The sequence below is a fragment of the Artemia sp. Qi Xiang Cuo genome, chromosome 10, assembly GCF_049724085.1.
Source record: "Artemia sp. Qi Xiang Cuo chromosome 10, ASM4972408v1, whole genome shotgun sequence".
NCBI lineage: Eukaryota > Metazoa > Arthropoda > Branchiopoda > Anostraca > Artemiidae > Artemia > Artemia sp. Qi Xiang Cuo.
The window spans coordinates 54,598,967-54,613,085 of record NC_142803.1 but is presented as its reverse complement, the minus strand read 5'-3'; the positions used below and the strand labels follow the sequence as shown (position 1 = coordinate 54,613,085).

The 14,119-nt window shown below is 35.7% G+C and overlaps 1 protein-coding gene across 2 annotated transcripts in view; it reads right to left on the bottom strand.

The window, feature by feature from the left end:
* Usp32 (Ubiquitin specific protease 32) overlaps positions 1-14,119 on the bottom strand; it is a 216,072-nt gene that overhangs the window by 134,370 nt on the left and 67,583 nt on the right. For both annotated transcript variants that reach the window (XM_089095543.1, XM_089095544.1), the window contains exons 9-13: positions 13,872-14,081; positions 7,776-7,910; positions 3,622-3,754; positions 2,328-2,491; positions 181-337 (exon numbers count right to left, since the gene is read on the bottom strand). In XM_089095543.1, the coding sequence (XP_088951669.1) occupies positions 181-337; positions 2,328-2,491; positions 3,622-3,754; positions 7,776-7,910; positions 13,872-14,081 (799 nt within the window). The remainder of the gene's footprint in view (positions 1-180; positions 338-2,327; positions 2,492-3,621; positions 3,755-7,775; positions 7,911-13,871; positions 14,082-14,119) is intronic.

Genomic DNA, 14,119 nt, shown 5'->3' with positions numbered 1-14,119 from the left:
ATTTTTATCTTTTTTTTTGTAAGTACGAGTGCTTTTTTAGTTGGAATCTATTCTTGATTACGATAGCTTATTCTTATTTTAACTCTTTGTCATAAAAAACATCAAAACCCAAATGAACAGGAGAGGGTATGAAAGTATCTCGAAAATTGTTCCAGTCTTAACACAGAAAGCCCAACTTACATCGTATGAATCTTGTCTGAGATCCGGAAGCGAGTGAGCCAATCTCCTCCGGCCATGTCTGATCTGGGCTTCTTACTTCTAGCAGTACATTGTCCTCTTGAAAGCCGAGACTTTCTAAAGTAGCCTTTTCTTGATCCAGAAGCGTGAATTCGTCACCCTGCATTTCAAAATACAAATATTAAATTATGTATTTTGGAAAAGAAGATTCTTAGTGGAAAGACAATTGGGAAGGAAATAGGCAGTTGTCCCCTAACTTTTTTGCCCCCTCTCCTACATTTTGAAATAACTTGTTTTTGGTATTTTCATCGGAAAAAAACACTTTTTTGTTTTTTTGTATGTTCATCAAAATAACTTGGTAGGGTAATTTTTTATTAAAAATATGGAAACAAAACGACAAAATTGCCCCTCTCAAACATTTTCACAAAACGGCACCCCTGGCGGCAAGTGATAAGCAGCATATCCCATAGGTTTTTTATCAAACACTATTTTGATTTTGCCGAACACTGATCGTGGTTGCAGCAGTAGTTGCAACCTAGCATAGGAATATTTTAGCAAAACATTAAAAAAATTCACGAATTTACCTAATATACTTATTACTTGCCAAAAAGTCATCATATCTCAGACCGTTTTTTTTCCAAATTGCTCATGTAAGTCATAAAATTATAATCTGAAAAGTAACCTTTGCATATAATATCATACCAAATGAAAGGCTAAGAAAGTTAGGTCGCGTTTATCAGATTAAGCATGAAAAAAAAGTCGTGCATTCTAGTGGCGTCAACGGGGAGGAAAAAGGTGCAGAAATTTTCATTTGCCTCTTATATTCTCCCCCATAGATATTAAAAATACCTTTTTGGGGGGTATTTCCACTGAAAAATACCTTTTTTTTATATATTTTCAATGAAAAGTTTTTTTTTAATTTTCATTAGAAAAATGACAAATTCGCCCCTCCCAGAATTAAAAATTCATATTGTGCCCCCCCACCCCCCAAAAAATCTTTAATTGACGCCAAACGAAAGAAGAATTTTGACAATTTTGAATTAATGATCAAATGAAAAGCAAAACATAAGTAAACAAAAAATTCAATCTTATCAAAACGGAAAAAAAATTATGGGATTATACATCGAGAACAGAAAGGGAGAGCAATATTGAAAGGTCGTCGTTTAGAAGAAGAAGAGGAAGAAGAAAAGGCTGAAGAAGAGGAAGAAAAAGAAAAAGCGAAACTCGGTAAGGTCTCATTGATTGTGGGCAAGGAGTTTTAAAGCCTATGATTTTAAGGGGGTTAATAGCGACAATCCATCTCTTAGTGGCAAAAAAGTGCCCGATCGGAAAAACTAATGGAGACGAAGCGGGCTTATAGGACTGGTTAATAACGGTCTGAATCAGTTCTCAGATATGTTACACCTGCTATCCAACGAAAATACAGGATAAGCGATGATATTTGACGTCACACATAAACAAAAAATTCAATTTTATCAAAAATGGAAAAAAATATTTGAGATTATAAACCGAGAACAGGAAGAAAAAGTAATAGTGTTAGGTCATCGTTTAGAAGAAAAAGAATAAATGGAGGAAAAAGAGGAAGAAGAAGAAGCGAAACTCGGTAAGGTCTAACTGACTTTGGGCTAGCAGTTTTAAAGCCTATGACTTTCATGGGGTTATTCACGACAATCCGTCTCTTAATGGCAAAAAGTGCCCAAGCGGAAAAACCAATGGAGATAAAGCGGCTTTATAAGACTGTTTAATAACGATCTGGATCAGTTCTCAGATAAGTTAGCAGTTACAACTGCTAACCAAGGAAATTTCAGGATAAGCGATGATATTTGACATCAAACGTGAAAAAAAATTTAATCTAAACAAGAACAAAAAAAAAATATGAGATTATACACCGAGAACAGGAAAGGAGAGTAATAGTGAAATTTGGCAAACATTAAAGGATCTGTAAATAAGCTGCGTTTACGGTGGAGTATGGTGTTACGGTTAATGGTGTCATTCGCCTTGTTGCCCTTAGCATATCAGTGAGCACGTTATTCGGTAAGTATTTGTTGTTATCTTTTACAGCTTACATCCAAGGAAAATAGTGTTAAGCCGATAAGTCAGATAAGGCATGCTCGAATGCACTGAGAATAAAACTAAAGGAGCCTATTTACCTCTTTCATATGCCAAAGTCGAAAGTTATCACACGTTAAATTCAGCCTTCCACACAGATAATTCATAACTTGACCAACGATGGCTGATTTGTTGAAACAAGCCGTATACGCTAAGTATCTCGTAGGCTTTCCTCCAGTTGAACCGAAATACCCATAACCGCCACCTACAAGAAAAAATCCAAATGACTTTAGAATACAATAAAATTTACTCATTATGAAACAAACATTCACAGAGAACAGTATATCTTCCCCGCGAACACTCCTTGGCTCTTAGGCTTTCTTCCTTAGCACTCATTGTGAGAGGGGAGACATATGAGTCGTATTATCATTAATTAAGAGAAAAAACTTAATAAAAAATTAAATAATTAGATAGATTAAATAGACTCCAATCCATCCTGCAAAAAAAACAAAAAAAAAACAAATGTCTACAGTGCCAAAAATGCTTTAACCTTTTTTTGAACAAGCTAAAAGAGTAGCACCTTGGAGCTGATTCAGATATTATATTCCATACAGTGTGACTTGCCGTTACAAGACAGAAGTCTGGCCTTACAGAAGAAGTAAAAGGAATTTCAAAAAGATCTGTATTACGAAAACGATAAAATTTTATTAGAGGTAAAAGCAGAGGGAGCACTAAGGGGCTGAGGGAGGTCACCATGAAGCTGAGAAAAGTAAAACATGCACTCAAAAGAATATATGGTAATTCGAGATTAAGTAAAGGGATAACTCCTAAAGGATTAGTTTCCCGAATGGGGTGTCTAGCTTTATTATAAACCTTAGAAAGCGGTGTTAAAGGAGAAGGAAAAGTTGAAATCCATACAATCGGATTGTAAGAAACATAAGATTGGATCAAGCAGTAAGAAAAGCTTTTCAAACTTGATCCCTCATAAGTATGTTTAAGCTTCCTTAAAAAAAGAGACTCTTACATATCTTTGTTTTAATCAAATCAATGCGACGTTTAGCAGGAGAGTAAATAAACTTCGAATAAACGGGAGAGAAAGAGAGAAGAAAGAGAGAGAGAGAGAGAGAGAGAGAGAGAGAGAGAGAGAGAGAGAGAGAGAGAGAGAGAGAGAGAGAGAGAGAGAGAGAGGAGAGAGAGAGAGAGAGAGAGAGAGAGAGAGAGAGGGAGAGAGAGAGAGAGAGAGAGAGAGAGAGAGAGAGAGAGAGAGAGAGAGAGAGAGAGAGAGAGAGAGAGAGAGAGAGAGAGAGAGAGAGAGAGAGGCAGAGGGGACTAGGCTTTGGACATCTAAGGAAATACATAAACAGACAATAAGGACAATATAAAAGAGTAACATACTGAGAACAACAGAGCTAAACGCCATCCCAATACTTGGAGGAGGAACACTTGCTGGGGCTGAACTGTGACGATGGATTTTCAATAAAACAGGATACAGTTCAATTTCACTTCTACCATCGGGTTTGGGGCGAAACTAAAAAAAAATCAGAAGTAGAGAAAATGATAAAAAATACACATAATAGTGTGCCCAATTTAATAACAAGTATAAACACATAATAATATTTATATTTTTAGTAATATATAAATACAATTTGATAAAAACATAATGAAGAGACAAGTAATAATCAAATTGACAAGAAATATTCAAAAGCTATTTGGCTATATTTGGCTGAGTCTAGCCAAAAGCTAGACTCAGACTCACACACACAGACAGACTCACGAGAAAATTGAAATTAAAAGATACTAAGCATTTGAAATATCCCCCTGGTTCCATATAGACCCCGGTGCCGCGCCGGTGGATCGACCGAACGCCGCCAATGAGAGGCCCGGTTGACCGCCTCCGAAGTGTTGCTACGCCGGCGGCACACCGCCGGCAGAGGCGGTGGCGTTTGGCTGACTTGGAATTAATTTTGCGGTAATTCTTTATTGCATCAACCACAAAGTCGGCGCTTTTCTTTCTCGTATGGTTTACTATTTCGATTTTCCTGATTAGAAATCAAAAAGGGCTTGCACTATCCCCAAATTTTCGGGTATTTCCCCGAAAATCTATGCGTCACCCCGAAACAAAAATTGGTTCCCCAAATCCCCCAAAATCACCCAATCACGGTGCCACCCCTGGCGATTTATCACCAGTGACTTTCCCTGTCAAATATTACTTTGCATACCGTAATTCTTCACTACTCTCTTGTTGGTTAATTTTGTCTTTTTTTACTTTGTATAAAAATCAGACTGATGCAACTGCAATATACACAGTTCTTCATATGTTGACAAAAAAGTATCGTCTTTATGAAATGAGATTAAATCATTTCGAATGCAGTTTCCTAATTGCTATTTCTAACATCATTTGTAGTCAAGAATTATATTTTTAAGTTGAATAGAACGAATGCAGCTTCAGTTGGATTTTGAAATTGATTGTTGGTAGATTGTTTCTACAGCTGAATCGTAAGTTTGCAGAATTTTGTTTTCTTTTGCTGTTTTTCGATAAGATTTCCTCCCCCACCCCCCAAAAAACCCATCTATTGAGACAAAATTTAGCTATAGACTAAGCTATGTACAAGGTTAGGGACTTAAAGATTGAAACGGAAGTTACCCCAAAACCATGATTCATAGAAAATTGTAAATTATTGCCTATGGGGGGGAGAGATAGGGGCTATCATTTTAAAATGATAATACCTCATTTTTTATTGACAGCAGGTATGCCAAAAAGATAATTATTTTTTTCATTTTAAGTGGAGACGGAAGAAAATGATATCAAATTCCCTGGGAAACAATTGAAATATTTTGATAGAACCAGGACCCCCATTAGAACTTGTTCATTGTCTTGGGTATTTTACAATTTCTCATAGGCTACTGGCCTAATTTGGCTTCTGTGTGTGCTCCCTTTTAATTAGATCTTATTAAATGCCACGGCGAATCTATGACTCAGTTTTCCAGTTATTTGAGGCATATCTGAATAATTTCGACATTTTTGTTGTTGTCATTGTACCCCTTTACTCATACCCTCAATTTTTTTTTCAAGGAGCACTAAGCTGTTTAACGTTATTTCGCGTGTTTGTTTGAACCATATAGTGACCTAGTTAACTATTAAGTAAATTATTTTTTTATTTATAGCTGAGACGGTATCCTATCAAGGTAGTATCCAGAGGGGGGGAGTAGGGAGTTATTACATTTAAATGATAATATCTCGAATTTTTTTTATTGAAGCAGGGATGCCAAAAAGTTAATTATTTTTTAAATTTAAAGCAAAGACGCTATCCTATCATGGTGGTATCCAGAGGGGGGGGGGTAGGGAGCTATCAGATTTAAATGATAATATCTCGATTTTTTTTTAAAGCAGGGATGCCAATAAGTTAATTATTTTTTTTAATTTAAAGCAGAGACAGAATCCTATCAAGATGGTATCCAGAGGGGGGGCATAGGGTATTATTATATTTAAGTGATAGTATCTTGAATTTTTCTTATTGAAAGCAGGGATACCAAAAAAAAATTTTTATTTAAAGTAAAAACGGTATTCTGTCAAGGTGGTATCCAGAGGGGGCGGGGGTAGGCAAGTATTATATTTAAATGATAATATCTTGAAATTTTTTTATTGAAAGCAGGGATGCCAAAAAGTAATTTTTTTTTTAATTTAAAGCAGAGGCGGATCTTATAGAACATTATATAGCTGCTTTAAAAAAATACCAAGGGAGGTGAGAGACTTTTACAAGAATGTGACAGTTTGGTTGCTACCAGTAGCTACTAGTTGGAGTATCCTATGAAAGTGTACTTTCAATGAGTAAAGAAAGTAAATTTGTAAATTTAAGCTGTGATTTGAGAAAGACTGATGAAAACATTAGTTTGCGGTCAACATTGATCAAGCCGGCGGTGCGCCGCTGGGGTCTAGTTCCATATGTAGCGCAACGAATATCTAAAAACTAAATGAAAAGAACTAAAACGGAAAGAACAAAAGAAAAGGAAAAAAAGAGAAAAGAATATTGTAACTTAACAAGATTTGAAAATAAGTCAAACTCCAAGAGAAAAATTAAAACCAAATTTACTGTCTCAGAGTGTAAAGGTCTAATGATGTTTTGTTATATATATATATATATATATATATATATATATATATATATATATATATATATATATATATATATATATATATATATATACCTGTGTTTAATGTGTTTATTCTCTTTTAATTCTTCTCTGCAGGCCAATACTGCTTGTGGCGCCACCTGAAGAGGTCTTTTTTCAACATTTTTAAATTCTACTTCCATGGAAGGTTTTGCCAAGCCAGTAAGAAAACCCTACACCACATACAGTACCATGTTATGGAGGTTCAAAGTATCATCAGACAGAACTCACAAGCCCAGAAAAATTGTTTCTTAGGTCGTCATTCAGAAGAAGAAGAAGAAAAAGGACAAACAGAACTTTCTTTTTACCATTTCTTTAATTCTACTTACATAGCAGGGTTTGTAAAAGAGACCCTAGACCACATACTTAACCACATTATGTAAGCTCAAAGAAGCATAAGGCAGAACTCACAAGCTTCGAAGGATTTGCTCTTAGGTCAGCGTTTAGAAGAAAAAGAAGAAAAGATGTAAGAAAAACAAGAAGAGTGTCTAACTAACTGGGCTAGCAGTTTTAAGGCCTATGACTTTAAGGGGGTTATTCGCGACAAGCCGTGGCTTACGGCAAAAAAATACAAGCGCAAAAAACTAATGGAATGCGAAACAGACTTATACGACTGGTTAATGAAAAACATACCAGCTAGTCAGGAATATCAGCTGAAAAAGCTAACAAAATTATTGAAAAGCTATTAAAAAAGTTATTGAAATTTTTTCAAGTTATTGAAAAAAATGTCATAATCAGTTTTTATCGATAAACGAGTGTTAATAATGGGTCTCAGTCATTGTTTGCAAGGTTTTTAAAATACTGATCATTTCTTGAAGTCACTGCCTATCAAATGAAGAAATAGGTCAAAATTTGAAGTTTATTAAAGTCATGACCGCAATGATTTGAACTTAGCACTAGCCAGAACAATAGAAATAGAAATGTAAAGTAAAGATGGATTCGCTTTCCGGCTAGCGAATAACGCCTTTCAGCAACACCAGGAATTCAACCCCTGTCCTTGAAGCTACAGGACTTCAAACATATCACGCTTACCAATCGGCGAGTGCGGCACATATATTATATTGCTTAGTAACAGAAAACTTGGTTTTATTCTAATCAAAACGTAAGCACATTTCCTGAGAGCGAATTTATCCTACTCCACCTTTTTTTTCGCTATCATTAACGGTTAAAGGATAAAACTCTGCTAATACGATTTTATCCACTGGATTATAGAGCATCTGAAAAGGAGCTTTCAAAGTCCTTAATCCTGTTTTTTTCTCGGATTTATTAGTTTTTTAGCAGTGGGCCAATTTCGCTGTCAGGTCCCAGCTTCCACTAAAGCTATCTTATTTTTCACATTTTCCCACTCGCAACGCCAAAAGCATGAAATACGCCCTTACCGTGCGTGGGATTGTCAAGGATGCGCCATACCAGGAACTTAGACATGCCCATAACTCTTTAGGGACACATTCAAAATCTTTCTCTGAGATTATTCCTTTTTTCAAAAGACCACCATCATTAGTCAACTTCGTAACCTGAAAAAATGAAGACATATTTCATTATAAATGCTGGGTCTGGGTCTGGAGGGGGCAGTGTCTGGAGGGGGCAGTGTCTGGAGGGGCAGTTGTCCCCCTGACCCATAGCAAATTACGCCACTGGGTGGGAAGACTCCTTGTGTTCATAATCACTATAATACGCTTTTCAATAATTCCAGCCGGGTTTACCAATCGATACTTTTCCTTGAGAAAGGGGTTAATAGTTCATGTTGGCAGTTCCATCGGTAAAATTCTAGTTTAGCTACTTTTTGCTATCTTGGAAAGGGGTTAGGTTAGGAAAATGAAACTCAGTCTGTAGACTCATCCTTGAAAGTTTCATTTTCCTAACCTTACCCCTTTCCAAGATAGCAAAAAGTAGCTAAACTAGAATTTTACCGTTCCATCCAATGTATTGCAAATTTAAAATAAAGGCGATAAACTTGCTTGCTCTTACAAAAAATTATAAATAGACTAAGAGGACAAAGAACGAGTAGATAAGGAACTGATAGGCTGTTATATAATTGAGATCAGTGTTATGAACTTTCTCCACCCTGATTTCACATTTCATTCCAAATAATATCTGAACCAGAGTCGGTAAGAAAAAGCGTGGTCTTGAAACTCAATCCTAGTAGGAATCGAAACTAAAACCTATTCTTACAGGGGCGAGAACATGTGGGCCAACATAGTAAAAATACAAAAGGGCTGGAGCCCGGCTGATCCTCTCCCCCCCCCCCCAAAAAAAAAATCCCCATTAGATAATTCTCCCCTTGCAGACAATTCCCCCAAGAAAAAGTTTACCATATGTAACATTGAGCAACCAAAGGAAAATTAAGACAAATGAAAAGAATCAAGAAAAGAAGGGATGTTGGATTATTCTATCTATATTCCAAAATACAGGTATTATACAATATCTCGCCCATTGAGTGTTCCCCTTATCATTTGAAATAGCTAAGGCTTCATTAAATTTTATAAAGTGACCTGGTTGAAACCAAAAATGTTCTGCTAAGGCTGAAGCTAAAGTTTCCGGAGGCTTGCTTAATTGTAGGTTTTTTCTATTGAATTTCAAGCTCAAGAAATTTTCCACCAATTTCTGATAAGTCCTAGCGATACAGAATATCCCACAAGAACAAAGTTTTTTACACTCCCTACTTACTAAATTTCCCCGGGTTGAATCCTTACCAGAACTAAAGAAACTACCCATTTAAATTAGCCATAGAAATTAAAAACATATGTTTGCTAACCTTTCGATAAATAGGGACACAGGTAATTTAAATATTGACTTAATTTATGATAATCTTCTAAAAAGTGAATCAACAGTTAATAAGGGAGTTAAGATTATAAATAATCACCAGGGGACTATTTTACCTGTTAGACCAAAACGATTTGCTTCAGTAATAATCAACAAAAGGATTTTTTCGCAACAGAATAATTAAAGTAATTTCCAGTTTTTTTCTTATTTTTCCTCCGTTACTCTGATGTTCTCACTGAAGTAAATCTATAATAACATCTTTTCCCTACGTGGATCACTTTGCGCCAATTGTATATTTTTATAGTGGTGATTTTATTGATTTTTAATTTTAGTTTGGTTTTTTATCTTGATTTTCTTGTGTTCTCTCGTGCTGAAGACGCCTTGTTTGGATACAGGCGAAATATCGGCGTCGTTTTGCATTTTTCGTCTTTTCTCTCCACTGGCCGCAGTCTCGTTTGTTGTTTTTTTTTTCACTGAGATTTTTCTCTTTGTGGGTTTTTTGTCATGGCTGGCCACTTCGGCTTAAGATCTTTCTTTCAAACACTTTTTTATTAACAGAACAAACAGAGAAGATTTTTTTACTAATCTCTTTTTTTATCAAATCAAGATCTTAGTACAATTAAGGGGGTCACACAGGGTACTACCCTGCCACGTGTGGTATGTCTTACGGGCTAAATATATTTTAAGCCTAACCAAGAGATTTTTTAATGAGCGTAAGTTAATATGTGGAGAATGTGAACTTGTCTCTGAGTTCAGTATAGGATACCTTTCCGTCCGCCTAGGGTACGTTTTATCAACCATGGTGGCCACAAAAACTTTAATAGGTAATGATCCTGGATATATTTAGAACGCATTTTTCCAAAGTGACAAAACGAGAATTTTTTCAATAAAGCATGACAAATTTTGAACACTAAAGTTAAAAAAAATTAACGTTGAAAAATAAAAATTAAACACTAAAGTTAGTATTGCTAAATATCTAACGTACCAAAAATACACTAATACCTCACAAAAACTTTGAAAAGCAGACAAAAATTAAGTATGGTGCAGGACTTTAAGCCAGTTAAATATGAAGAAGATAAATATAGGACAAATTTTGAACATTAAAATTAAAAACATATTAATTGCCAAATATCTAATGTATGGAAAATGCAGTAATACCTCACAAAAACTTTGAAAATAAGACAAAATTAAGTAAGGTACAGGACTTTAAGCCAGTTAAATCTAAAGAAAAAAAAATGTATGGCAAATTTTTAACATTAAAGTAAAAAATAGTAATTGCCAAATATCTAACGGATGGAAAATGTACTAATACCTCACAAAAACTTTGAAAATAAAACAAAAATTAAGTAAGGTGCAGGACTTTAAGCCAGTTAAATCTGAAGAAGAAAAATATATGGCAAATTTTGAACATTAAAGTAAAAAAAATTAATTGCCAAATATCTAACGTATAGATAATGCAGTAATACCTCACAAAACTTTAAAAAGCAGACAAAAAATAACTAAGGTGCGGACTTTAAGCCAGTTAAATCTAAAAAAGAAAAATAAAATGCACTAATATCTCACAAAAACTTCGAAAATAAGAAAAAACTTAACTAATGTGCAGGACTTTAAGCCCGTTAAATCTGAAGAAGAAAAATATATCACAAATTTTGAAAAATAAAGTTAACTGCAAAATATCTAAAGTACGAAAATGCACTAATAACTCACAAAAACCTTGAAAATAAGACGAAAATTAACTAAGGTACAGGACTTTAAGCCAGTTAAATCTAAAAAAGAAAAATACATTTTAATATTCCCCAAATTTTTCCGCTTATATTCTTAGCTTTAGTAACAGTAGTAGTAGTAAGAGCAGTAATAGTATATTAGTAGTAGTAGCTTCAGCAAAATTAGTAGTAGTAACCTTAGCTTCAGCGGCAGCAGTAGTAGTAGCAGTAGTAATAATAGTAGCAGTAGTAGTAGAAGTAGTACTAGTATGAGTAGAAACAGTTGCAATAGGATGTAACTATTGTCTTTTGGTTAGTCCAACATCCCCCGTAACAAGCCCTATAAGTTTGAACTTCACACATGAAATTGATCTTAAAATATTTCTGATGCCCCATTTTGACAGCCTGCATGCAGACGGCGTGTTGTGATTCAGTTCACCTTCACCCCTCAAAATTATGTGAAAATTGCACCTTCATACCCTTAGACATAGTTGCAATAGTAGGCATAGTAGTAGAGTTAGTATTAGTAATAATATTAGCAGTAATAGCACTAGTTCTAGTAGCACCAGAAGCATTAAAATTTTGCTTTCTGATCAATTAAACATTTCCCCCACCAAGTCCTGGAAGTTTCAATTTAATACAATTAGCCGTTGCTATGACATTGCTGATTTGTCCTTTTGATAACTTGTATATTCATATCCTTTTTGAAATCTCCATCTTAATGCTCTTAGCATCAAAGCTAGTTGTTATAGAAGCAGTAGTTGAAGTAGTAGTAGTAGTAAATATAACAGTGGTAGTAGTAGTAATATTAGTAGTAGTATGTACATATTGTCTTTTGATCAATTGACCTCTCCCTTAAATCATTCTCTAAAAGTTTCAACTTAATACCAAATCCATTCTTGAGATACACTCTTTTGACAATGTGTATGCACATAGCGTCATTGGATTTAGTTCGAATATCCCTTCAATATTTTGAAAGTAGCAGCGTAGTAGCAGTAGTAGTGGTGGTAGTTGCAGTAGCAGTAGGAGCATGCAAATATTACCTTTTTGGTTAATTGGTCATCTCCCTTATCATTTCCTGAAAGTTCCAACTTAATATACTCAGGCATTTCTGAGTTAAGTCACTGTGATAACCCGTATACATATAACATGTATTGATTTATTTCAAAACTCTATTCAACATTCTCTGAAAGGCTCACCTGACTGTCTTTTATCTTTTTGGAAAGTAATAATCTTATTGGAAAGTCAATAACATATGCTATACGTAAACAATGAACTAATTGCCTAACTTACAGCACTTGTCCTGAGGGCTGTGCGGGGTTGATATCCCCAAAGATATAATTTATGGACCTTTCAACAATAATAAAGAGAATAGATGTTCCAAAATTTTGATTGGATGTTTGTTTTGGTAAATAATGGGCGCGGGTAGGAGGGAGGGGCTAGGTACCCTCAAATCACTTTTGACAATTAAAAGGGCACTGTAACTTCCAATCGTTATATGTCCTCTCGACTATTTTGAACAAGAGGGCCATCACACAATTTTGACCTGATGCGTTTGGAGAAAAGAGGGTATCGGGAGGGGTGATAATTCCCCCCCCCCCCCATAACTTTTGATGCTTACAAGGGAACTGGAATCTTCAATTTCCAATTATCCTCCCCTGAAGGGAGCTGGAACTTTCAATTTCCAATTATCCTTCTCTGAAGTTTATACAACCCCCCCTCCATAAAAACCTTATATACCCTAGGGCATAACATACAACTCTTGCCCCCAGGTTCTGAGGGATTTTTTCAACCCCGAAGGCATTGTTATATGATCTTGAGACTATTTCGAATAAAATAGCTATCTCAAAATTTCTATTAAATATCTCAAAATTAGCTATCTCAGAATTGCATTAGGGGAAAAGAAAACGTGAGAGGAAGGGGGCTAGTTGCCCTCCGATCACTCTGACTCTTAAAAACACCATTAGAACTTCTGATTTCCTATCAAATGAGCCCCCTCTAAAGTTTATACGACCCCTTTCCAAAAAACATTATATGCTCCCGGGACATAGCTTACAACCCTTGTCCTGAGGGCCGTGGGGTTGTCATCCTCAGACACAATTACTGGACCTTTCAACTACGCTGAACAAACTGGCTATTCCAAAATGTTGATTGGATGTGTTTGGGAAATGATGCACGTGGGAGGGGGGTGGTTGCCCTCCAATCACTTTCGACTATTTGAAAGGGCACTCATATTTCAGTCGAATGAGCCCCTTTCGAAGTTTATACGACCGAATTTTCCATAAAAACCTTATATGTCCCCAGAGCATAACTTATAACCCTTACCCAGAAGGATATGGAGGGGAGGGGTTGTCATCCCCGAAGACATAATTTCCGGAGCTTTCAACTTCACTGAACAAAATAGCTATCTCAAAATTGTGATTGGATATGTTTGGGAAAATGATGGGCGGTTGCCCTCCAATCATTTTCAGCTATCAAAAAGGGCACTAGCCCTTTCAATTTCCAAACAAATGAGCTCTTTTTGAAGTTTCTACGACAACTCCTTCTATACGAAGTGTCCTGGTCTAAAAACGACAAAAGTAAATAAATAATATATTGTTCCCACACCGCTATTTACTTAGGCAGTGCTATTGCGCTGCCTATGATAAACCCAAACTTGATATTGTAAGCTTTTAAGTCATAACGGAAAAATGCTTAAATCTAGTTTCTTATTTAGGGGGCCCAAGTCACAAAATGTAGCCACAAAATGTTAGTCACAAAACGTTGGGGGTTACAACTGAAGATAGAAAAAAAAAGTCATTTTTCAAAATTTAAGGTTAACTTGTAGGCCAGCTTGTTTTTTTGTTTTTCTCAATGAGAATTCTGAAAGAGAAGTATTTTTCAAAATTTAGGGCAGAGGGCAATTCCCCCCCCCACTCCTTTTAGATGCCCCTGTTTAGTTGTTGTTTTTTTCATAGTTTTTACAGTTTCTCGCATGATTCTTTATGTTCAGATGGCAATGTGTCTCACCTTAGGTTGCTCTGGAGCGAGTAAGGTGGAGTTATCAATCGGTCCGGGTTTGGAATGTAGTTTCTTATCAATTGATTTGAATGAGACCAAGGATTTAGAATCATCTCCGCTCTCAGCTGCTGTGGTATTAGTGTATGACACCAAAGAAGAAGCAGATACGGAATGATGAAGAGTGGGACGTTGTAGACTCGATGTGTCGTACGAATGAGCCTAAAACAACACAAATAATTAATCCAAACTGCAACCAG